Genomic DNA, 26,439 nt, shown 5'->3' on the forward strand with positions numbered 1-26,439 from the left:
GAAAAGCACGTGGACGAGGACGCAGACGAAACGAAGAGCAGCTAAAACGCGCCGCTCGTCAGTGTTGCGTCTCCGCGATGGTCTTCACACTCTCCAATCCTTGCTTCTCGTGCTGCCTCTCCTCATCTTTATCTGGATTGTCCCACGGCTGCCGTTGACCAGACCCGAATATTATGTAGAGCAGAGCACACACAATGTACACACCCGCGGAGATCATGAACACGAGCCTCCACTTCGCTTGCGTCGGCTAAAAACGTGAAAACAAGGTTAACGATCCGCGTGTAGAGGAGGCAGCTAGAAACGGGATTGTACGATCGTCACTTCGGTTGAACAATGCGAACGATCGAACAAGATTAAAGGCAAGAACAACGGTGCAAATTACTGCTTTAATTAACCGGCAATTTGCGCTGTTTACTTTGCTTTGAACATTGCCGAGTACAATGTTCTCCTCGTGTTTTCACTCCCTCCATATTCTTCAAAAGAAAAAGACCGATTTTACGATCATTACTTGCAGTTATCGCATTTATCTCGTGTTTCAAATCTTTTTCTAGCTAATCTACCCAACCTATTGCGAAACGTGGACAATTACCGTTCCGACGATTATGTATCCAGCCGTAATAGGTGCCAACAGTCCGGCCAAGTTAGCCAGACAATTGGTGAAGGACATCAAGATACCAGCGAATCTTGGCGAAATGTCCAGATGATTCACTTTGAACCCTGAATATATGCCACCGTTCAATCCCACACCGATCGTCAGTATGGCTACTGTTAACCAGGAGTTGCAGCCGGTGTAGGAGGCGGCAATAAGGGCGATCGCAGGCCCGAACTGGCCGATACTGTTAATGATTTTCCTCGTAACTGTGTGATTGAACTTTCCGCTGGAGATCATCCAGTCTGCCACGTGAGATATCACCATGGAAAATATCCACATCGCTAAGTAGGGGAGAGACGAAACAGTGCCATTCTGAAAACACACGGCTCATTAAAACGCTACTGTTTTCCTCGTTCTGTTTTGTTATCCTCTCCTGGATTTTTCCATTTCTCCTTTACCGATTTAATGTCAAAGTGTAAAATCTGCTTCATGAATGTCGGCAGCTCGGTCATTAGCGTCTCGTATCCGTAATTTTGGCCCATGTGCGCGATCAGGATTGCCCAAAACGGTAGCGACGTCACGATGGAGCGCCACGGCACGGGCGGGGACTACAAACAGCGGAGGGAGAGAAAAATTAGCGCGTACACGTGCACAAACACGTGTAACGATTCTGATGTCACTGACAGAGCGCATTGCGCAACCGTGCAACGAGAAATGATAGCAGCAGATAGAGCCACTTCTAGTGTCGGCGATGCAACAGCCGCAGCACGTGTTTTTTTTCAAAACTGCAGACATCATCTGTAGACTAATTACAAACAGTATTTTGTTTGACACGACGTATGACACACCATGTAAACATAGCCATACAATATCTTTGGATAATGTATGCGAACCGTCTACACGTAATGTCTATACACGTGTATAGGACACTACAGAATGCATCAGTAAAGGTGAAATTGCACGGTTCACTGTTGGCTGAACAATACGAGTAATTGGCCGTAATTCCAAGCAAATCGTAGAGTACCAGCTACAATTTTGCTGAATGCCATTGAATCACTACGCGTGTACATTTACGAGGGAGGAGGGGAGCACTTACAGAGGCTCCGGCACTGCCCCATAGAGCGCTCAGAATATATTTTTTCTCGTCCTCGGCTATGCGTGGATGGCTCTCCGGGTCCTCGTAGATCATGATGAGGAATGCGACGCACCAAATGGTGCCAACAGCGCCGAATACGTAGAAGATTGACGGCCAGCCGCCATCGAAGCCGTATTCAGACAGGATGCCGCTCAACGGCATCGAGATCACCGTGCCAAACTGCGCGCCTGTATCGTGGAAACAGAGAGACGAAGAGGTCGATTAGCGTGTGTGAAAGCATCAGGGCCCGTATAGAAAAGGAGGAGAGTAAGAAGCGTTCGACGTGAGCGGCAAAGAAGGAGGAAGAAGAAGAAGAACAAGAAGAAGAAGAAGAAGAAGAAGCGGCCTGATAGTGTCCCAGAAGTAGCACACCGCGGTGATGGACGCGACGGGGCTACTCAGGTCAGAGAAAAGGTATCGTCGGGACGAACGAGCTTACCGGCGTACACGAAGGCTCCCATCCTGCTGCGCTCATTCGGCGGTATCCATTTGGCCAGCAACGCGTGCGTGCAAGGCACAATCGGACCCTGCAATAGGGATAATCCATTCCTAGGGGCAGGCAAATACACCCGAACGATCAAAAAGCGTTCAACGAGAGAAAAACATTAAGGACTTTTTTTTTTTTTTCTAATCCTCGCTTAATCACATACGTTCTTTAGGCGTTCGCCTTTCGCAAGATCATTCTCTATATCGTTCCGTACCGAACACTACCTCGAGCGAACGTAAACTGTACAAATATAGATTAATCCCGTCTGCAAATAACTTGCAAAAGTGTTGACTCTTTTTTCACCGATCTTTGTCTGCATTGCTCTTTAAATAGCGTTATAACAACTTACGCAACTGTTTCCCCGTGGGCTAATTTATTGTGCCTAATTCTAAGTGTTTGCTCTTTTTACTGGCATCAAACATTAGATATACTAAGGGGACAATTAAGTACAATTATTATCTCTGAGAGGTGTTCCTCGAGTGATCGAGAGGGAGGGAAAGGGCGCGTTACAAAAATCGCTTACCTCGCCCAGTCCTTGAATGAATCGAACGGCCATGAGCCAATAGTAGTCAGCGCGCGCGCACAAGGGCACAAGCAAACCGAAGACAGAGTTGATCAGCATGCCGACACCGAGAAAGTATTTCGATCCGTAACGTTTCGCGAGTATCCCGAATGGTATTTGCGTGATGACGTAGCCGTAGAAGAACGAGCTGAGCAGATAGCCCTGCATCGTGCTGTCCCATACGAATTCGCCGTCGCTGCTGTTCCCTTGGCTCTGCAACAGAAAAGATACGATCGATCATACTGGACGAGGTGTAATCGGATCGACGATTGTGGAAAACTGTGGCCAACACGATCAGAATTGCCGATCAAAGTAGACACCGTTGCGAGTGATCAGTGATCGTGATTAACGACTAACAGATGTAATTGGATCTGATGTAATCAAAATACAAGATTAACTCAATAACACTAGTCATGGGATGATTGCAACCTTTTTCAAATGATTAAATTATTAATCTAATAACTGATAGCGAACAGAATATCTGGTAATGTACACATTTACTAAATAATTAAATTAACGAATTAACTAGTTACGTAGACACTGATTTATGATCCTAATGTTGAGGTATGGTATACGTGTAGCATTCTCAGTCCAGTTTCCAAAGGGACAGGAACAAACTACAGGAATCTCTAACAAAACTGACAATATCGGAAACGCAATTACAAATTCTTTAACCGTCGTATCGAAAGGAAGTAAAAATTTACATATTCAAGCGCAAATTGAAACAGCTACCCGTTGAAAGGTAACGAATTGCTAATTTATGACCATTAACAACGCAAGCCTTCTACGTGATCATTAGGCTGATCCTAGTAACTATTGCTTCACCTATGTACTTAACGATTCCGTTCGTTATGATCGCATTTAATAATCAGGTACGAATTAATTGGCTTAATCCTGTCGTTGTTACGTAGCAAATCTGTTTTTCGACGAAAGGCTTTGGACGGATTTCCAATCTCGATCACGATCTCGATTACAATACGGGGCGGCGTGTTCTTTCCTGTGGTTTATTCCTCCATTCGGGCAATATACCTGAGACTGATGCACGATTAGATAAGCGATATCGAAGGAGTGAGCCGCGAATGCAAACTTACCGTGCTTGTAACATTGCTGATCTCGTGTCCGCACTCGTTCGTCGCGATATCGTCGTGTTTCTCGGTGATCGCCGTATGGTTCACCATCGCGACGATCGCCACGGACATGTTCGTCCTCATCACATAAGCGTTCGCCATGCCGAGGAACAGCATCAACGTCACTACGTGACGCGAGCCCAGCAACGCTGCAACAGCGAACATTTAATCGTTAGTCGCATCCTCGCACATCGACACAATTACATTCAGAGTAACGGATTAGATTAGGTCAAGTAATCCAATCCAAACTTGACAGTCACGCAGACCAACCAAAGATTGGGTTAAATCTACGCGAACGAACTTAACCCTTGGGTTAGAATTAGGCAATCTAATCTCGCTGCTTGTTCCGAGTGTAATTAAGAATATCGATAAGCTATCCTAATCCACCATAAAGCGCACATCATACGAGCCGCTAATTTTGAACGTGGCATAAGTTACTTGAGAAAAAAAAATACAGAACAGTTGAGAGTTACTTACGTTATAAAATTACTTGTATCTTATGTATTTACTTACTTATTACATAATTTAGTTATCAGTTTATATAAACTACCGTCTTATCGAACGTTACTTCAGAAAGGAACGACTATAATCAATATTAGTCAGCGGTTCTTGAAAATTGTTAATTTTAAATGTAACCGACGAGTCGTACGGTTTAATTGAAGTAATGGAAAGTGACGATTCGCGAATGGAAATATTTCCTTGAAATTATTTGTACCGAGGTAAATTGGTAATAGAGAGATAAATGTAAGCGAGACTCTCCCCCATCGAGCACAAGTATTTTTATGAATATTGAACCGTGAAACGTTTGGATATCTGTAAATAACGAAACATGATTTACGGCACTTTCAAAATAGACAGCTCGTATATCTTGCAGCGGGATTTCCGTACGCGTCAGACGCTTGCGTCCAGATAGAAATGACAGCCTCTATAATTGCCAGAAAACATGTCTCATTTCGGTCGCAGGACGCTTTCGTCGACGCGTACTTATTATTATCGTCTACCAAACAGAAACGAATACACGTGAAACAATCGCAATCAATTATCGAACTGAAGTAGAACTCGCAATCCAACGTAAATCCCGTCTTCAGGAATTTCTTAAATTTCTCATCGTTTTTCCTCCACGCATCGATTGAAACGAACCAAAGACCTGGAAGCATTAGGTCACAGTGATTCATTGATTCTGAATTATTACTGGCTATCATCTCGACGAGACTGTATATAGATTTCCACGCACGATGCTGGTGATCCTTCGCCTTGGATCTAATTAACGAATCGCCAAAGGCATCAACTGGACGCCAATCTTCATTAAACGCGAGCCTATACCGGCCGCATTATTTATACATTTCATCACGGCTGTAATTACAATTATAGTTTTATTGCACGATAGCAAGACGAATCGTAATTATAACTACAACTGTTCATTGGGCCAGCGAACGGGCAGAATTGTAGTTATAATTCCGTTCGAACGATCGGACGGAATTTTCGATTGCATCTCGGCTCGTCGATAACGTTTCACCGGAAACGTTACCAACGACCGACTGATACGAACGTGTACGAGAGTAAAAACGATTACCGCAGCGAAATCCGTCCTGTTGTTTCGAGAAATCGTCACACAGCTGATTCGATCCGCGCGAAGTGGCCACGCGGATTGCGCAACCGTGCGCAAGCGTTGACGCTCGTCCAGTGCGATTATATTTCGCAGGACGAGATGACTCGTGGATTTAAGAAGAGAAACAATAACATGTGCGGCACGTTCGATACCATGAAAGCGCATAAAATGATATTGGAATGGTAATGCATCTGCGAGCCACGGTCAAGAAGGTGTGCGCCAAGGACGCGCGCGGTATTGAAACGCGCGATGGGGCAAGGTCGAGGCAAGACGAGGGAACCGCGACGGACCCACGAAGAACACGCTTTCCGTTGGCGGAAGAACGCGCAGGCCCTTTCACTGGTTCGATGGACCGTAAAGGTCTATTTACAACGCATGCGCGTTATAAATAACGCGTCCGTTCCGTTGACAGTTCTGTGTAAATATAATTGCCATCCCACGTCAGTCTGAACGCGCTATTTAAATATAGGGAAACGATATCGTCAGAGTGATGTAACTTTATAAAGCTGTGCGGATGTCGGCTCGTATCGGCCCCTTCTGCCAAATCTACGAACGTACGATTCCGTTAGTTACAGGGATTTACTGAATGAAGATGAGGCGTAATGAAAGAATTTTGGATACCATTGCTTATTTGAGAGTTCGATCCAGGTGGAGAACGTTAACAGAGGGAAAATGAACGCTGGTCGTGCTTCCTTTGATCGTGGAGCGAATTTGCCTGCGCTATGTCTTCGCGCGAGGAGGCTAATATGCAAATAGTATGTAAATTAATCTGAAAAGATAATAACCAGATGCGTAAACACACTTTCATCCTCTATTGCTTGGCGTAACATTGAGATTGCACGTGAATGAAGCAGGATTACCTATAGTTTCCAATTTAGAAATAAATCTGACTGAAGATAAAATGACTCCGCGATAATAAAATATCGTTTGTACTATCGTTTAGTGCAATTTGAGAATCCTGAAGCTTACTGTGAAAACAGCACACTGTATACGTGCTTGGAGCGTTCGTCTCGAGTGAATACCAAACTCTCGGCTGTTCTCACTGAAAATAATAAATATCTACAGTTTTAGATTTTACTCGTTGGCAGATGGACGTTCGACATTCTATAGAGAACCGTAAAATGACCGAGTGATACAACTTTGGGCGCCGCTGAGTCAATTGTTCGCTTCTCGGCGCTTTAAATTCACGATCTCGCTATAAATACATCTACTCGACCACTATTTCCGAGTCAAATCGACCGTGTACGATCGTTCCTGATTTTTCGTACGCGTACGCGAATAAAACGGCGCCTATCCCGATCAAATCCTCGAGAACGAGCGAGCGAGCACACGCTTCGAGCAACGCGTGCATGTTTGCATTGGTTATTTATAACGTGTTGTTCCTACGACAAGATGTCGGCATAATAACAAGGCGTAATAATAGCATCGAAGATGCAAGTTTTATTTTCGGTGTGCGACGGCTACATTCGTGACGATATCACTGCGGGACGGTTTAAAAAGGCGTCGACGAATTTCTCGCCGCGAGAACTTCTTACGCGGCGAGAAATTCGACGCGACCGTGAATACGAATTCCTTTTTCGCGTGGCAACCGTCGAGGTTCCCCACCCGTGCGCACCTCTATCGCTGGTCTAATCGTGACGACCGCCGTTTACCCAGGCCGCAGTGCTAGCTTTTCGGGCACAGCGCGTTTGAACTTTGAGCGGTGCCCCTCCTCTTCCCGTTGCCGTTCGCGGATCGATCGCGATTCCCGTCGCGACGCGAGTCTCGCCAAGCAGCAATTTACCGGGAGTAAATACCCCGGTCGTGGGTTAAGGATACGTATATGATGCTCGATTAAGCGAGAGACGTCGAGACCGTTCGAGGCTGGAAACTTTTCAGCCGTGCGAGCCGAAAGTACGTCCGCGCGCACGGCTTTCCATGGCAACCCTGCTGGCTTTTCCGTGGTGTGCGCCGAGCAACCGGCTAACAGCAGTCGACCATCCACGAAGCACGTGGTTCGGGTTGCGTTCGGTGGAAATAACTTCGGCGCGACGTCGTTCACAGGCGAAAGGGGGGCGACGTTATTGCCATCGTACGGTAGGCGTAAAGTAGCCGCAAAGCGAGAAAGACGAGGAAAGTGCGACGAGAGAAGGAGGTGTAATCGACTCGCGCACGTGACGTCCAGAAGACACCGACCGTACGTGATCGTTCAGGGCTTTCCTCTCTCGTTTACGCGATTTCTATGTATATATATATATATGTACTTGTAACTGCACAATCAAATGCCAACAGTGTGCGGATGTATCAAAGTCTGCGACAGCCACGTCTTCGACGAACTTGATCGCAAGCAGGGACGCTAAATTCTTGATACAACGATACAGGGAACGTCAACCCGATTATGCAAACAATTCCCCTTTGCGTAGGTAAAGAATGCTCGACGAATAGCTCTTGTCGCTTAACAGAACCAGGAGCTTTGATCTTCAGCCTGAAAACAGTATCGAATAGAGGAACGGTTCGAGCCGCTAACGATCAGAAAGATGGCGCGACAAAAAGAGAGAAGAGAGAAAGCATGTAGTATCCAGACGTAATCATTTTTAACATGGACGCGAGTAAGTCGAGTAGGTTTTATCAGCGGACGAGGCCAGATTGTACCGTACCTGTCTTTCTCCTCGTTAATCGTGCAGATACTGGGCCGACAGAAAAAAAAGAAGGAAAAGGAAACAGGAGTGCGAACGAAAGGAAAGGAAAGGACGAGAGAGAAAGAGCGGGAGAGTGACGGGGCGCGAGCACGTGGTTGAACGCGTGGTTTACGGGATAGTCACCAAGTTTCGTCGTGCCGGTAAACTCGCTGCGATCGAGCGTGGCCAAACGACGACGGGGTTCGCTGGCTAGTATCGAATGATCGTGTTGTTTAGCGTACTTTTACGTTTCTCCACAGGTCTGTCCTCTTCCTCCAGGCCCGTTTGCTCCCAGACAAGCACGTGGCCATTTCGCCCTCTGTTCTCTCTGTTCTGCGGCCTGCTGTTGCCGTTCATCGCACGTCCGACACTCGGAGGCCCACGCGCACGCGATCACCACACGGACAAGAGAGACCAACGACGGACGACCGTCCGCTGCTCTGTTACTCACGGACAGCGAATATAGCAGACGCGAATGCGAACGATGGATCGCACGCAATCGTCGCTCGAATACCGTGTTCCAGGAACGTTGTCGCGAAGCGAGAGATGACGACAACGCGCGCGCCCGTGCGCCACTTCCGACACACGGATACTCGACGAGCCTCGCGATCGCCTGGGCGGTAAGTAAAAAATCGACACTTCGCACGAGAACGACGCGAGCACGGCGACAACGTACCGCCACGATCCTACAACGACGAAGAACGAGCCCAACGATCAGCTCCCTCGGGAAACACGTCCTCTCTGGCACGACCGGCCGCTCACTCCGCGTCTATAATAACCGATTCCCGTCGCCGTAAATCGGTTGACGGTTTCGTAGTGCACCGATAACGATGATTAACAACGTACCCGTGGTCGGAAGCGAGCACGCACCTGCCTCTCTCTCTCTCTCTTTCTCCTTTTGCGCCAGTTCGGCTGTGGGGATCGCGGGGGGCAGCGGAGGACGGTCTGACGAAACGGATCGTCCGACCAACCGGGACCCTTCGACCAATCGTCGCGCGACCCTACGCGATCACCCGCTCTCGTTGGCAGAGAAGGCGCCATCTGGCGCCTTCGCCTGGGTTCGACCAATCGGATGGTCGCGCGGGAAACGCGTGCCATTCTTCGCGGTACAATTTCGAATCGCACACGCTCGATCGCATCGGGTATCTTGCGATCATCTATGAACGTTTACTTGTCGCTTGTATCCTATCGATGTTCCTGTTGCCCTCTGCCACGTTCTCTTGCCCTGTCGCGATTCACCGCTTCAAGAGTTTCCGCGGTTGGCTGACGAGCTTCTCGTTCAAAAATATCCGCTGAAATTACGTAATCCAAGAATTATCGGCGATATTATCGGACACGACTAGCGACTCTTTGTATTCACCGATTGTACGTTATCATCGCGATCGAAATGATATTGTGAGCATTCACCTTAATCGTGCAGTAATCTCCTACTATTCCTGATATTCTTTTATCTCGTCGTTCGAGCATTGTTTAGGAATGGCGCGTAGGTGACCGCGTCATTCGATTGATCACGATTGTTCAGAATCCACTTGGGTTGAGAGTAAAAAATGCTGTCGTTCTCTTTCCTCAGCGGTTGATTTCCTTTCCCTCGTTATCGTCCGGTAAATTCGCGTTGATTCCCGATGTAAGTCGCGGAGTATACAGTGAGTCATCGCGAGGACACTTAAGTCGCGTTTACTTAACAAAATGCTCGCCGGGCGATTAACGCCAAGGTTGTAGCGATGTTCCATTAGCTGGAAGAGATTCCTTGTGGCGTAATATTACGAATGCCTTGGTAATAGAAAATTGCTGCGTCATATCAATTCGACCGGATCGATGATTCCATAGAATTGAATTAGGCGAATCGGCGATGCGTAATGCAGCCTGGAAGATTTAAAAAGTTCGTATTAACCGCGCCGCCAAATTGCGTGCAAAAATAAAGATACGTGATCCGCTATTGATAGACCCGGTGGATATCGCGTGCCAAAAAACCGTTGCATTACACACGTGCGCACGTCCACGGAGTCGACCATTTCGCATGCACTCAGCGAATTCCGCGCTATCTCGTCTCGTTTCTCTACATCGCCCCATACCTAAATACCAACGAACAGCTGATACACGGAAACGATCAATTTTCGTGAATTGCCAGCGATAAAAACGCTCTCTGGGCGCTTCCTCGAAAATTGCGCGATGAAGCATGCTCGAGTGACTCGAAGAAATTATTAATGCCTCGAGCATGATCGCATTGTTGCGTAACGACACGCGTTAAACTCGAGTACAAATTCGTGATCCACTTATCGACGGCTGGACAAGGCGACGACGACGCAACGGGGCTCCTCGTCTCGATGGTAGAGGTCTCTGGATGTCCACGAGACGATTCGAACAGAGGCGTGCGTTTATCGACGTCCCATTACGTAGAGCGCGGAAGCGTCCTCCACTTTCGTCGTTGGTTTAAGCGGCATTTTCGCCTTGCAATGGACCCAACGAGGCACGGTTTTCAGGCGTGACCTCGTGAACGAAAACTTGCCCAGTCCAGGGGCTTGACTCTCGACTTGGTGTCAGGCGTGTCAACAGGAAACCGGTTCGGCCCCTAAACGCATTATTCACTTGGCAAAGTGGAAAATAACGTCCGCCTCGGACGAGGAACGAAGGAACGTGCACGCGTCGTGCACAGCCGTGCCGGAAGCTACAAGCGGAACACGAGATTGAAAGTAATGCGGCGTCCGGCTTCGCGAAAATTGACAGGGGCCCGCGAGATCACCGCGATTCTTGGCCTACCCAATTTACAAGCAACCACCAACGAACACCTTTCCATTCTGCGAGCTTTCTAACGATCTGTGTCAAGGCGTACACGGTTTTAGCGGTTTCTGGGAATGCTTGAACCGCGACGCTCGTCAATCGAGACCTCGAGAGCCCCTTGAAACCGAAAGTAACAACAGCGACGCTCGAGAACGACTCGAATGCCCCGTTGGTTCACGCTGATGCGGACACGAAACGTTCTCGACGACGTCTGTCCTGTCAGATCGAAACTTTCTACTTCCTTCTTACCGACGTAACTCTCGCGTGTCACGCTCGAACGAATGCTCAGGCCATGCGGCGGCGTCGAGCGTCTTAGGTTAGGTTAGGTTCCGTCACCACGGCCGGCATTCGAAATCGGTTCCCAGACTGGTGCAACTTGAATAAAGAAACAGGCGTTTTTTCTTCTTCTTCTCGTACGATATCCACGCGATCGATTAGGCCAGCAGTTAGTGGAATTTCACGACGACTCGAGCTCTGCCGATCAACTGTTTCCGCTTGGTTGCCTGTTTGTTATTAGACGCGCGCGTCTCTTAACCGCTCGCTTCGAGAACTCGCAACGATCGCGGAGAGCGCGCGCGATGCATTATTCAAGAGAGAACACGACGCACGCAGAGATAAAGAACTTAGATGGAATCGAGATTGAAATTATTCCGTGTTTACCTTGACCCTTTATCCACGATTTCGACTCTGGTATCCAGATTCTATTTATTTCTTTCGATGATATCGATCTTCCCTTATCCCTTGGATCTTTCAATTTCAATGATTCCTCTGCTTTATATATATATATATTACGCAATTGTATAATAAAGCAGTGCGCGTTCGTATCGAGCACATTCCTTGCGCAATAGCAGATATACCCGCTGTTCGTTGGTGGATAAATGAAATAAACGACTAACTTGTTCCAAGATAAATCGTACGTCTCAACTGCAAATGGATTCGCGCTTGCATCGAGTGTATAAATTCACGCAGCGGATGATCACAGTTACATTTGTTATCGGCAGGTGCTAATTGTTACAATTACGTAATCCTCTTCGAGAGCGTCGGATCGATCAATAATTTTGTAACCGTCGAGATCAAATTCGACGATGAACGCGTTCCTAGGAAATGCGTCAGCCGTTTAGAACAAGGTCGATCTAGGCGTGGAACAGAAAAAAAAGAGACTGCTTGGTTTAATACATAATAATAGGGAACACCTACGCTCGCATCGCGACCACTTTTTGTGGACGACCAATTGAACGAGTTATCGGACGTCGTTGGTGCTCGTTCATTCTGGTTTCCGTTCCCGTTTTTTCCACTTCTTTTCCTAACCCGTGGACACTTCGAGGCGCGTCTATAACCTCATTCTTGACTTTGCCGCAGCGGATCGAGACGCGTGTCGTTCGCGTATCGATCCGACGCGATACAATCGATTCGCTCGTCGCACGTGCGGCGTCGATCGGAGGGAGCAATAGAACGAGACTGTCGCGTGTTCAAATTTCAATCGCGCAAATGGAACATATCGAAATCCGCGATAAGATACACGAAATCGATTCTATCGACTTTTTTCTTTTTAAGTGTCGAACACGGCGATATATCGATGCGTACGCGATGGCGTCTCACTATTCGCATCGCGAGAGGTAATCTAATCTGAAAATGAATTTACAAACGTTGCGAATTGCTCGATTTCAATGCGAAACAGTAATCGATAGAATTATTCATGGAATCTACTTCTCGTTACACTCTACGCTGGTTCGCGCGTATTACACGTTACGACGATAAGATAAAAATTCGATATGTAAATATTACACAATCTTAATAGCGAGTTTGCTAAATATAAATACTTTTGGTAATATTAGAATATTTCTTTCAGCAACGTTATTCTGCCCACGCTAATCACTTGCTTTTGTAGCGGATCCTTTTAATGCTTGCAGTGCATCGTTATCCTTTAGTTTCGCAACATGATCGTAGCTGTACGATCCACGTTTTATTCAGCCTTTTTAAATTCTTTGCACACTGTTCTCACTTTGGTTTCTCGCAAGTTCCCAGCAAGGTCTTGGACAAATTCGTCAAATTGGTTCGGTATGTCGAAAACAAGGCTAGCCTGAAGCGGCACTCGCACGTGCACAAACTTTAAGGGCAAATTGGGAGGACAAATTTGGAGTATCGACGGAATTATGTAAGTTTTCGGTTAAAGAAACGGTGTAAACTGATTAGTGTTATTAATTTGCAGATTATGCTGCGCAAGAGGCACCCACATACCCGAAGCTAAACAAAACATGTGCATATATTTGCATATTCTATATATTGTGCAACCAGCTGTGAAATGAAAACTCTCTAATTCGGCCATGCATCAGCACATTTGTCTCGACAAATATTTATCACCATTTAACATAATAAAACGTGTAAATGGTGGTAAGGTACCGATAAAACTGTGCGCAAAATAAGGAGTATTTCGTCCAAGGGTACTATACTTTAGTATGGGAATTAAACGATGAGTGTCAGTTATCAACATCTGTTGGAATTATCATCCATCAGCTTAATTCTCTAAAACGAACACAAAGAACGTGAGGGAGGAGATATTTAATTCCTCAAACGTGGACACTACCTGGAAGACAATGAATTGGTAATTGCAAAAGATCGTACAATAAAGGACACGTATCAATGGTCACGTACGTTCGCGGTAAAACCGCGTAGCTGATTCGAGGTTTATAAAAATATCGGTAAAAAGGCACGAAACACGGTTTCGCGCGATCGTGGCGGCGGCGTTGGCGATTGGAAATGGAAAAACGGTATAGAAAACGACACTCGCAATGCGGGCCGTTTCGCCTCCTAGAGAATGGGGCTGTAAGTAGACCGCGCGACATCGTTTTCAACTATGGAGGATAGCCTCTGACGACACTTTGAAATACGACAACCTGTTTCTATCGCAGACGTTCGAGAGTTCATTGTGCACTGTTACGTAGACGCCGGTTTCGAGTGTGCCCATAGCGTTGCTCGACGATTGTATTCCGTGAGGCATGTACCCTGAGAAATTTCGACGACCAATTAAGGACCCATACCCGTCCAGCTTTCTATACTGACACACGATTTCCGAGGAGTTTCTCAACGTGTGACTAAAGCTCATATACATTTAAAACATTTGTAACTCGTACATGATGTGTGAAAGTTGTTGAACATATTTCTTCTATTGTCTTCCAGGGACAAATTACAACGTGCACCTAGGATTCCATGTACTCGAGCAGATCTCGCACGGAGTTCCAACGTGCACTCGACTGTCTCTGCATACAGTGTCGATCTGAATTTTGCGTGGATGAAAATCCAGACGAGAGGTAATGAAATTGTTACAAATACACGGTGCAGTAGATTTATAATATTTCTAAGAGAAACAATAAACCGATCAATAGTCTCTCTGACTACCTTTAAAGTTCGCGATGCCAAGTAACGAGAGAAAAGAGTAGAGCATTTTTTGCTTCCCAGACATTTGTTGCTCGATGAAATGTACTCGACTTCGTAATTAAAATTTGCATATCCTTTCAAGTCCAAAAACGTGTCAAACTTTCGAGCGCCACTGTTACAAGTTGAACATTCGTGGATCGTGCATCAGTGTAGTTATTAACGAGGTGTTGTTCTGATTTTTTTTTCGGTAGGGAAGCTGTTTCCCCGAGCAACGCATCTGGACCGTGAGCGCGACCTCTGCAGCGCTCGTAAATCGAGCGCGTGAAATCGCTCGCTCAATCGGTTGTAAGAAGACGCCTTTATGAGTCGCGCACGGGCCTGTCGTAAAAAAAAAGAGAAAAAAAGAACGATAGCACGCTCAGCGTATATCACACGACGGAAAATTATTTCTAGCAACACCGTGTCAATCCACGAGATTCCACGACGTGACACGTCGTATCGCTAATTTCACTGTAAATCTTTAAAAACACCAAGGTGATCGCGAGATAGCGTCGCGTTCTGATACATGATACATTGTTTTTTGCACTAACTCGTGTGCGTCGTCCATCTCCTAATCGCAATGGTGAAAACGGTGGATTACAGCGTTGGGTTTACGCAGATGAACAATGTGCTAACGAGGAATAAGCCACTGAGAGACCTGAGAATATTCAGATTTAAATTCAGAGTACATTTGATAGTGTGCAATCTCTATTTCACAGAGTTTAATTATCGCGCTATGTCTTATTTAACCCTGTTGCTGTACAAGTGTATAGGAATATACTTCCAGCTGCAGGTAATTATTTTTTGCGCTGTCCTACACCATTGAAGATCCTCTTCAATGTTAAAACAGTACGACTCTGAGGTCCATTTGTGCGAGTTTTAAATCAGTTACTTCGACTTATTACATAATCTTCCACAGGGCAAAACCCATAGTGTGTATAGAAGTATTTGCATAAGCGACTGGGACATCAATTACACTGAACATGCACGCTGAACATCTGTATAGTGGGATTGTAATTAACTACTCGGATCTCATATATCAAAGGTACAGATTGTTCGAACGTTCGCGTTGAAGAGACAATTTTTTTTTCCAACAGCTGTTCTCCGATTTGCAGATTCTCCGTATAAAGTCAGTAGCGATAACTCTAGATTGTGAAGAGTATCAGGTGATAACCGAAAAGACGAGGCATCTCAAACGGATCTAATAAGCTTCTGGAAATGAACTAATACAGCGACATAATGCAACTTACGATAATTTGCGTGAACAAAGACTGATACGAAGACTGTTGAAAATATAAACTAATCACGAGGGTATAAGGTTCAAGATTAATGTGATATACGTGACGTTCGAAGGCTCTACCTTAATCCTTAATTACTCACATCGGATTATAGCGTCCCGAGGTAATTTCTAATTTTCGATAAACTCACCGACTACTACTGAACAAAGAGCAATATCAGAGACAAGAGTATACAATAAAATGAAATCTTTTATCTTCGAGAAAGTTAAGTCAGAAAATTCGCCCACTGTCGAATTTCCAGATTCAACTTTTCCAGCTTAAAACACAGCCTCCAATGAACAACTGAGACACCGTGTAGTTACGAAACAGTGACATACGTCAAAAAGCAATGACAGTAACGATCACGAAGAGCAATACCATAAAAGTCTTAAACTCTAACAATTAACATTTCCAGACAAGGTCGATCGTATGAACTCCCAAGAACGGTACGAACAACGCGAGGACTCCAATGTTTCGGCGTCTGTACATACTTTCGCGTATCTGCGCTCGATAGATCTTTAATTCGAGATAACGTGGAGTATATACACACCGTTTCCACGTTACGTAAAGCGGACGCGATCATCCGTTTCGCGCGAGTTTCACCGACGGTTACGGATTTCGTAAAACCCGTACGGGATCACCGGACGGTTAAGAGAAACGCGAGGCGACTCACCAGACGGCGTGGCTACTTCCGTTTCGAACACCTCGCCGGGCCTCTTCATCTCGGACTTGCGGTCCACGGTGAGGCCGTTGGTTGGCATGTCGGTCTCGCGGCGTTTGATTGTAGATCTCGTTCACGATCTCGATCGAGCGCTGGCCTCGCAGCTACTGTTGGGTATGCTGCCGAACTCGCGACACTTAGCCGCGAACACCTAGTGGACGTAGACCAATTAGAACACTCGGCTCGAACCCCACCGTACGCGGCCGCCTCTCCCACGCAACGGCCACGCTTTTCCTGAATCGGACGCCCGCTTAGAAATCAAAGAATTTCGCCGTCACTGGTGGCTTGCGACAAGTATTATACTTTTCCCTACCAGACTCCTCTCGTTTCTTTCTTTCTTTCTCCCCGTCCGCTGTTTTTTAAACTTTGCACACCCGCCTTCTTGCACGTCCCGCCACGCACCTTGGGTTCTGCTTCTCCCTTCACTGGGTACCACCTTGAATACTCGTGGCGGACGCGCGGTCAGGAAAGAGGTGGAAGAAAGCTTATTTTTTCTGTCACGAAATCGCCAGTTTTTCGAGCGTTACGGCTGTTGGAAAAGGGCGCAGCCGCTATCGAGGTGCGTTCATCGAGGTGCGTCCGTATTCCCGAGCAGGCGAGCACTGAGCCAGCGTTCCGACCCAGTTGCCGGTGACGCGACGTCGACGACGACGATTCGGTGTCGCGAAAGCCGATCTGCCCGTGATTCGATGGGCTCGTGACGACGAATCGAGTTTGGTTCCGCGTCAACGAGCCCCCGATCTTCACGCGTTACATATTCCGGGCACGAACGCTCACGCTTAACGAGATCTGAACACGTTGATGGGAATTAACGATTCCCCTGGCGTTCGCGCTCGCGCGAACGTAGATGCAGGGTCGACAAACCCTTCGTCGCTCTCCTACGTCACGTTATTATTATTATTACTACCGCTAATAAATATATCCGAGCACAGGACTAACCGACGTCTACCTTTTCTCTAACTGCAATTACAGAGATACCTTATCTACCTTAAAAGCATGGAAATTGTAACGCGACGCCGACAATGGTCCAACGTTAGAAGACATTGAAAGAACAGGCGAGCAAGAGGAATGGTTGAACAATAAGAAACGAAATAGGCGATGATTAATGAAACAGGCATGGAATAAAAATACGCGGCAATATAAATAGAAGACCGTACGAGGAATTCGTAGCGTCGCTGTTCCGTGGGTTTCTTTCCGCGCCTCTGCCGTCGATACAACGGTGCTATTTCAATTACCTTCGATAACAAAGAACGATCGCTCTTCGATTGTTACGCTTGTTACGCGAAAACCCGACGGAAGTAGTTAAGAACGCGCGAACAAAACGGGCGTTGCTGACGATGGCCGTGCAATCGGCAGGCGAAACCAGCGAGAGATGGCGATTAAACGCCGCGACACCTGAATCCCGCGTGATCCGGTGCACGCGTGCCTCGTCGTCGTTGGCAGCGAGCACGGGTGTTCGTTTCGAGTGATCGAGGGGCACCGGGCGGGTAGCCCGCCTCCGCGAGTAACGAACGAGAGGCCCGTATCAACGGGGAACACGGTGGGCTCGACGCACGTGTCAATCACTAACTCGTCACGAGATACACCGGTGCTAGAGCCGCAGCGCAAGGTCGGGTTTCCCCTCGCCGTTGCCAGGTAATAACCCTCGCTTGCACGAACCACGCTCTCTCACGTCGCACGCCTCTCTCGTCCTTTCTTCTCTCCCGCTTTCCCTCTCGTTCCGTTTCTGCGGCGCGGTCGGTTCTTTCGGCCTATTTTTCACGCGAAACGGTTATTTTTTGCGCCGCCGCGTCGCCGGCTCGCTCAGCACAAGATAATGGGAGTCCAACTTAATCGCCTAATCGTCCAACGATGACGGTTTATCGCGTTGCCCGTTTGATCGATCGGGAAGACGAGACGCTCGCTCTTCTCCTGACTGGTTCTCGGTTTACGCGAGGCGACCGTGCGGCGGAGTCGTGTCGGCAGTTTTCTGCACACATGTGTTGTAAGGACCCGATTTTGCAAGGTCTTCGAGGCCTGCTGATCTCGTTCGAGGGCAGATTGATCGTCTGGGCGGTCTTGGAATGTCCGTCCTCTGACGCTGTGGTATCGATCTGGATGATAATAGAAAATTAATTTTATTGCAAACAATAGAGAGTGGATTTATTGTCCGTTTATCTTCTACTATTCTCGATTCTCATTCGAGCGATTAAGTTTAGCCTTGTTACAATCTTTGGTATTTTTTTTTCTCTGCTTTAATGAACTTCCTAGTTTCGAGCCGCACGGAAAAAAGTTTCTGCTCTGCGAAATGTACCAGCTAAATGGTTATAATCTTGTTTATCTGCGACGATAACAACTTCTCAAAACGAAGCTGTTCTATTTCAAGAGATGCGTGTAATGGTGAACAAACTCTTCTCTCTGCTTTGTTGTTTATTACGAAACACGGAAAGTTCTCAATATTCCTTTTAATGGAATCTTGTATCGCCTTGACAAGTCGCGTGAATCTACAAGGAAAGTTTAAGTATCTTCGGACATAAATATTCAGGAATCAAACAAATGACATGTTTGTTAGGGTCGTTGAATTTGTTTCTCCGTGTTCTATAAAAGACATTTTAAAAATACCTACTGTAAACGCTGAAGAGAAAAAATGAATGAACACGTACAACAAAACCACCCGCTGAGAATCGAACTCGGATCCATCTGATTCTCAAGTCGAAACTCTGCGTTACCAACTACAAAGTTCTTCCGTGTTTCCTTCTTTTTTTACAGATCCTTTTCTGGCAGGAACGGAGGTCTCGATTTTTTTATTGTAAAAACTAGTTCGTTTCCTACGATACTGACTTTGCTGGTAATTAAAGGTCACTGTTTCAAACGTGTAATTAATCTGTCCCTGTTTTCAATCCGTATTTTTCCAGTTTGGATCTGCAAAAATGTAAACTATTAACTAGAAGCTATCACTTTAATCGAATAATACTAGATCAAAAGCTTAAAAACTTCTACTCGTACTGATACCTCTTTACTTTACTTTGCAAACTTCGTAGCTACATTAAATTAACATCGTACAGCTACTATCACACAATACAAACCGTACTTCTAATTGGTAGAAAGATTGCAAACAACACTGCAAACGTTAATCCAAGAACACCAGTTCTCTCGAGCGACGTAACTAATTCTGTTATTAAAATTATCCCTCGAGGTAAAGTCACGGCATCGAGAATCGATGACAGCCCCTCGTGCCGTATGATTTTCGAGGGCAGTAATTCGTGGATGCAAAGACGAAACCTCCGTCAACTGCTATTCATTGAATATTTCAAAGCGTACGATACGTGGGCGTGTCATCTTCCACGTCTTCCTCGTCGTTGGAAGCTATCAGCCACGAATTACCAAAGGATTTATTCTTCGAGCAACATGCGTCTCCTCGCGGGAATACTCGGTTTTCTGGTGATACTCAGCGATCGAGCGCTGGCGTTCGACTCGTTGTTCGTACAGCTGCTCGACGACGCTGTAACTGTCCTATTTCCACCAGTAAGGGTATCAGTGCACCTCTGTCAGCTCGGCCAAGGTAAACAGCGGTGATCTAGAAATTGCATTTCGTACAACATCATCTGACGCGCGTTTTAAGCGTGTGTGAAGCGGTTCCTTGGTACCATCTACGAGTCTGTGCTTGTCGAATTTCCAGACGACGCTGTCGACCTCTCAAAATTGATGTCGAAGAAGGGTCTGGCGCATGAGATCCACAGGGAACTGGAGGAGTTCGAAGGACGGTCCCACGATACCTGGGAACATCGCATCTTGTACGTACTGGATCTAGACTGCGACTATGCGGTTTCACTTCTGCAAGCGGTGGGTTTCAACGCTAGCTTAATCCTTTAACTGTTCACGCTGCACCACGTCTTCTCGTTATTATACAGGGTGTTCGTTCTGGTGATGAAATAGGAATCGAGATGAATATACGTGCGAAAATATTGGGTAAAATAGAGAATAATGGTTTTCCATTCGACACTCTGTCTTATAGAAAATTGAGATTAGATGGTCTTAAGTGAATCGAGTGTTTTAAACGAATAAACGTTATCGTCAAGCAGAAGAAGATCAGTATGTAACAGCTGAAAAGTTATTGCAACATCAATGGTGCTTATTTTACCATTTACATAGCGATTAGCTAAACCTGTACGTGCTGCACAGTTCTTATCGTTTAATAATACTTTCATGACTATGAAAGATTTGGTGCCAAGCGAATCAAATGTAGAATCTGATTGTAGAAAAAAAATAGCGATTAGAAAGTACAGCCGTACGGTAATATTTTTGTAGACACTGTACGTTTCTATTATTTCTAGGCGTAGAATCAATCCCACGAATATCTGTACCCTCAATTTCTGTAAAGAGTCCTATCAAATTAATCATTGCCTTCTGTTGAAATTTTGATTCGTGAGGAAGTCTCACACGCGTATAAATTTACGGTAACGAATTCATTGGTGAATTTCAGACATTATGTAATCTCAACAAATCCTCTATTACAGACAGTGAGGATATAAATATTTATAAGGTTGACTACATCCAGTAGGAATCGAAAGCGAGTATACGCTTTGCAAAGCTATAATTCATCTGCTACCTATGTTGCATCTTATTGCAAAATTTGGCTGAACAACATAATGGTATACAATACTTGCAGCATTCCTAATACAATTTTCAATTAACGCAACTCATAACTGGTGAGAATCGTTCAACAAATTCCACGCCACGACTGTGTACACTCATCTTCAACCATTACCGCATACTTCAATCTCAGACTTAAAATGATAGAGCTACAATCGCAACTCTGAATATTACTAATACTAAAAACAACAATATCGTATTCCAAATCAGCAAAAAACGCAATCGAAAACTCTATCTACCATTCGAAAGTCAGTTCCAAAGAGATTAGCCCCTAACGAAAAGCTTAACAATTATTTAACACGGTTCAGGATGTACGACACGACGCTGACACGCACGAGCAGGTACATCTTGAATAATAAAGAGTTCAGCTGTGGCGTGGATGCGTCACAGTAAAACGTGAAACCGAATCGACCGTTGATTCATAGGCGAACGCGAGCGGCATGTTCATGGCGCCCATCAGATGGCTTCTGCTTCAAGACCGCACTGCGGACAGTAACGCGACCTTGGACGTAAAAGAAATGTTCAAAGACATGGCGATTTACCCGGACAGCGATGTGATTCTGGCCACGAGGCTCGAAGCGCGCGGGTTCACGGAAATCACGTCCATCTACAGGCCTAGCCCGTTTCGCAACGTCGTCGCGGAGGATCGAGGCAACTGGACGACGGAGCACGGCGTAAGCGCGGCGAACCTTCACGCGGCCTCGCGACGAAGGAGAAACCTGCAGCGGACGCCTTTGAAATCCTGCCTCGTGGTATCTTGACCGGGCAAGATCGCCGATCGGTGACGAAACGATGACTTTCCCCCAGCGGATTTGCGAGCATAAGCAGCGAGCATACTCGTCACGATCGATCCATTTCATTTCAGATTAAGTAATTACCAGGGCGATTAATATATACCGCTACATTAGTAACTATGGCTCAGAGACCCGTCCATCGATAAGACAGCGGATTAGACTCGAGACCGTGAGTGGTCTTCGTGGGTCTGGATTATAGATGCCAATTTTCTGAAAGCAATTTTGTGCTGATTAATACGTTATTGAATTCACTCTGACGTATATTGAACGATATTTTCTAATGGATTGAATAAATAATACGAATTCTATGTACGTAAAGGAGGATCGAGCAGATAGATCTATATAGTAGAAGTTTGTTTGGTAAAAATCGATTCGTGATCGGCATCTTTAGACCAGGCAGACGAGCGATGCTCGCAACGTACTCGTGTCCGCTGGCGGAACGGATAATTCACGAGCGTAGATCGCAGCGCCGATAAATCACCGTTGCATTTGCGTTCCCGTAGATGACCGATCCCGATACGATCAACCATTTAACCGATTACGAAAGTAAGCATATAGATCCAGTTACGAAGGCCAATTATCCTTGGATACTGCACATTGTGAACCGAATGAACGCAACGTGAGTCTCGACGTTACGCCTTGGCCCACGCGTTTCCCCCTTTGTCGAAATTCCCGACCCGATACGCGGGGCTTGGCTATCTGGCCGCTTTGACGGGCTTTTTAATCTTTCACGATCCAGCGTCAGCTTTCGCACGGCGAACACTTGGGGATATCGAAGCGCGAACGGTTCGTGGAACGGCATGATTGGGATGTTGGATCGTCGAGAAATCGATATCGGCGGCACTGCAACGTTCTTTATCTCGCAACGTATCGGCGTGGTCGATTACGTACAGCTTTACACGCGTACCCGGTAAGACCAATTCGGTGTTCGGCTAAGTAGTAAAGATTCGTACGGATTAGTGGTAGTCTATTGTTCGAGCGAACGAATTATCCAAGATTTGGATAAATGGAGTCTTACTCTATCACAGAGATCTAATCTTTCCGCATTGGTAACGAAGAATCCACTAGAGACTCGCACGTGAATCGAAGTGCACGTTGTTCACCGTTGCCGATGGTTCGTCGTATGGACGCGAGCAGTGATTCTGGTCGTACTGGTCAGACAGACGCGAACGCGTGGAACAGCCGTCTGACTGGGAGCGGCTGTATCTACTGCCAGACTTCTGTTCGGCTAAATCTACTCTTAGACTCTGTAGTAGACTTCCGTGAATTGAATTTCCCAGAAACCGTCCGCTGGCGTAACATTTTTAAACTGTACAAGTAGCATATAATTGGAAACGATAAGAAGCTAGGTAACCGATAGTTCTATCCGTTACTAGTAATTAAAAGAAATTTAGAATTGCTCACTGTTGCGTTGGTGCGTAGACGATTTAAGACCAGTATCACTGCTCTCGGTATTTCCGCGTAAATCGATCAGGTTTGGTGTTAAAAGAAGAATCTGTAACTGCGAATTGGTTTACATAGCTCATGCTTCATATTTCGCGAGCCATTGCTGTCGACTGTGAGCAACATATTCACGTTACCGTTCCAACGATCCGTCTGGATAGCGATCGCCGTTCTTCTATTGCTGGTGGTCGTCTTACTCTACTTCTCATCCAAGTGGGAATATCGTCGAGGCGCGTCCGCGTCCACAGCTCAGTACTGGCAACAATTTAATCCAGCGGAACAAACGCTCAGCGACAATTTTATGGTCGTATTGGGAGCGATCGCGCAACAAGGTCAGCGCTTTACTCGTTCCCGTTTATCTAGCGCGGCACACGCTCGCTGAACTTTTCGCTAAAAGGGATGTCGACTTCACAGGATACTCCTACGAGCCGTATCGCGTTCCACCACGAATAGTTACTTTGATGCTTTTGATCGCTGCCATGAGTTTGTACGCTTCTTACACAGCCAACATCGTCGCTCTCGTCCAGTCGACCACCGACTTTATCAAAACGCCGAAAGATCTGTACGAAAGTCCGTTGAAATTGGCCGCCCAGGATGTTGTCTACGCTCGATATTACTTCACGGTACGGTTCATTTCTATGAGATAATCTCTGTGCGATGTAAAAAGTAAAGAAATATTGAGGATTGAGAAGAATTGTCGAGAGCGCGAGTAAGTAGGTTTTAATACAAAAGACAGGGAAAGAATTCCAGAAAAAGTATGGATCGTTGCATAAGAGGTTTGGTATTACAACATTGTACAAGGAAAATTCTTTTTGCAGGTGAGAGGACGATAAAAATCAGTTATTATGTTTCACAAGAAGTGTGAAATGTTCATTATTCTTTTTTTTCTTCTTAGAAACGTTTTGGTTTTAAGAGTATTGCATTTTCACAAATGCCATTGTTCGTAGCTATTATACTGTTACGCTTGTCAAACCTATTATGCCAATAACGAGCTTAGCGAATTTACTTGGAATAATTACCGTGTGTGATTTCAATAATCGTTTTCCATTGTAAATTTGTGGTCGACCTTTAATGAAAACTGCAGACCTTTCAAGATCCGATACGGAAGGCAATAGCGGAGAGGATCGAGCCAAAAGGTCGTAACAGCTCGTGGATATCGCTCCAGGAAGGAGTTGAACGTGTCCGGAAGGAGTTGTTTGCGTTTCACGGGGAGCGTGGTACGGTGTTCAAGATAATGCAGGAGACCTATCAGGAGGAAGAAAAATGCGGAATCACGGAGATCGATATACTGAACATATTGTACCCGTTATTAGTGCTTCAAGTTCGATCGCCTTATTTAGAAATCATCAAGAACACGTAAGATTCGCTCTTGAGCACCAGTTAATTCTATAACTACCAATTTCATAATTAAAGATGCATGTAGAGAATAAATTAGTATATATAATTAATCTTCTATCTGAACAGAAGTGAGCATAAACATTAATCAAAGTACCTTGATGTTCGTTAATTATAAAAATTGCACGGTGGCTTAGTGTTAAATAAATCGCTTTCAGGGCTCTTCTGTTGCGCGAGACAGGGCTGAAATTTCGCGAGGAGTATCGTCTCTACACGGAGAGGCCTCAGTGTCAAGGACAGACGAGCTTCATCAGCATTGGGTTCACCGAGAGTTACTTCGCGTTGGTATCGATGGTTTGCGGTACGCTTCTCAGTCTTCTCGTGCTGACGGCGGAATGTATCTGGTACAAGAAGGTGGGATCGATCGACTTCAGCGTCGTAAAACTTGGCGCGCGTGTTGTGCCTCATCGGAATCAAACGCCAGAAAGCAGCGGATTCACCTGGAAGGATGCTGGTTCGCTTGAATTCGATGAGGAGTTTTCTAACGAGATGATCAAGGATCAATAACAGGGATCCAATGAATCTATCAACGTACGAAATGTAATAAATAAACATTTTTCTGTACACGTGTGTACACAAACGAAGGATACAAGATCACGGGAAATGCGTTAGCCGCGGGATGGTAAAAAGTGTTGATAATAATTCTTTGTGAATTCCAGCATAAGATCTAGCGTGCACTCTGGTAAATCCTCGACACACTTGGCAGGGTTGCCGGCGAAACGTGTAAACGAGGCGACAACAGTCTCTGGGGGAACCACAGCTCCATCCTCGATGTAACAACCGTCTTTCAGAACGCTTCTCCTTCCCTGTACAGATGCACAAGCACAATTCTTACCAATGTATCGCTAAATAAATTCCACGCATGCCTACGTGTACAGCTGTATACTCTGTTCGAACTATGTACGAAGCACAATTAAAAACAATGGTCGAGCGAGCAGTCACACAAGCTCTTTCGTTACCTCAAATTTTAGTGTAATGCTTTAGACTGTGTACATTTAAATATACCTGTAAATATTTCATCGGATTCTATCGTTTACAATGTTCTATACATCGAACGAACAGACAATACGTACAATTACTGCGTTTTTTCCTATGTATATGTAAGAGCCGACGATGGCTGCGTTAACCACTGCTCGTTCACCCACGAATACGTGATCTCCCATTGCCAGGGGAAAGAACGCGACGCTGAAATAAATGGAAGCGATCAGATGCACAACTCACAAAGGATTATCAGGTGTTTCGTCTGTTTCGTTAACGCGACAGTTACCAACCCTCTGCTGAACTTTTTGAACGGCGGTCTTATGATCGCGTTTTTACTGATAATGCAATAACGACCAGTCCTCACGTTCGCCAAGTCACCTCTAATGATAGCATCCGACTGCACGATCACTTTCCCGTGCAACACAATGTTCTGCGAGCCGCAGAGAACGGTCTGTCTGCTTACTTTATTCCCAGACGCCTGAAACGTCGAGGAATAGAGGTTAAGTCTTGATGTATCTCTCTAATTCCACTGAACACATATTTACCGCCTTTGTCATACCGTTTCGACGTACTCTGCCTTGCTGTAGTAAACGTCTTGAGGTTCCATACCGTTCCAATTTCACTTTAAACTCGATATTTCGTTCGAAAACTAACAAGAAATGACAGTGCGTCACGATAGAGCGTCAGAAACCACGGGTCAATAGGATACCGCCATCTGTCGGTAAAGTCGGTAACCAATTAACCCGAGGCGTCGAATTCGAATGATTTCAAGGTTAACGCTGTCCAATTATTCGAGATACTCTTATTTCATCTCGAAAATGATCCTATCTAGATC

The 26,439-nt window shown here is 45.8% G+C and overlaps 3 protein-coding genes and 1 long non-coding RNA gene across 5 annotated transcripts; 2 read left to right on the forward strand and 2 right to left on the reverse strand.

Moving 5' to 3' along the window:
• Positions 1-15: 15 nt before the first annotated feature.
• Positions 16-16,638, reverse strand: Picot (putative inorganic phosphate cotransporter protein picot). 2 transcript variants are annotated; one of them, XM_076901794.1, is made up of 8 exons: positions 16,312-16,638; positions 3,868-4,052; positions 2,738-2,989; positions 2,167-2,254; positions 1,689-1,915; positions 1,051-1,200; positions 590-964; positions 16-247 (listed from the first exon to the last, which is right to left on the reverse strand). In XM_076901794.1, exons 1-8 carry the CDS (start codon positions 16,397-16,399, stop codon positions 59-61), a joined length of 1,554 nt encoding a protein of 517 aa, XP_076757909.1. In that variant the 5' UTR covers positions 16,400-16,638; the 3' UTR covers positions 16-58. The 2 variants fall into 2 exon arrangements, with proteins under 2 accessions (XP_076757909.1, XP_076757908.1); XM_076901793.1 differs by lacking the exon at positions 16,312-16,638 and adding an exon at positions 8,412-8,579.
• LOC143427597 (uncharacterized) lies at positions 13,682-14,232 on the forward strand. Its single transcript, XR_013102330.1, has 3 exons — positions 13,682-13,770; positions 13,857-13,941; positions 14,125-14,232. It is a non-coding gene; the product is annotated as an uncharacterized LOC143427597 (long non-coding RNA).
• Positions 16,639-19,739: 3,101 nt separating the features above from the next.
• On the forward strand, positions 19,740-25,150 carry LOC143427594 (glutamate receptor ionotropic, delta-2-like). The gene is made up of 9 exons (XM_076901849.1): positions 19,740-19,900; positions 20,018-20,181; positions 21,417-21,743; positions 22,289-22,404; positions 22,525-22,695; positions 23,307-23,560; positions 23,643-23,851; positions 24,313-24,584; positions 24,782-25,150. The coding sequence occupies exons 1-9, from the start codon at positions 19,747-19,749 to the stop codon at positions 25,128-25,130; spliced, it is 2,016 nt and encodes a 671-aa protein (XP_076757964.1). The 5' UTR covers positions 19,740-19,746; the 3' UTR covers positions 25,131-25,150.
• A 12-nt stretch (positions 25,151-25,162) lies between these two features.
• On the reverse strand, positions 25,163-26,233 carry LOC143427583 (dynactin subunit 5-like). The gene is made up of 4 exons (XM_076901834.1): positions 26,164-26,233; positions 25,895-26,082; positions 25,697-25,808; positions 25,163-25,429 (listed from the first exon to the last, which is right to left on the reverse strand). Exons 1-4 carry the CDS (start codon positions 26,209-26,211, stop codon positions 25,232-25,234), a joined length of 546 nt encoding a protein of 181 aa, XP_076757949.1. The 5' UTR covers positions 26,212-26,233; the 3' UTR covers positions 25,163-25,231.
• Positions 26,234-26,439: the final 206 nt, after the last annotated feature.

This window comes from Xylocopa sonorina, chromosome 9 (assembly GCF_050948175.1).
Source record: "Xylocopa sonorina isolate GNS202 chromosome 9, iyXylSono1_principal, whole genome shotgun sequence".
NCBI lineage: Eukaryota > Metazoa > Arthropoda > Insecta > Hymenoptera > Apidae > Xylocopa > Xylocopa sonorina.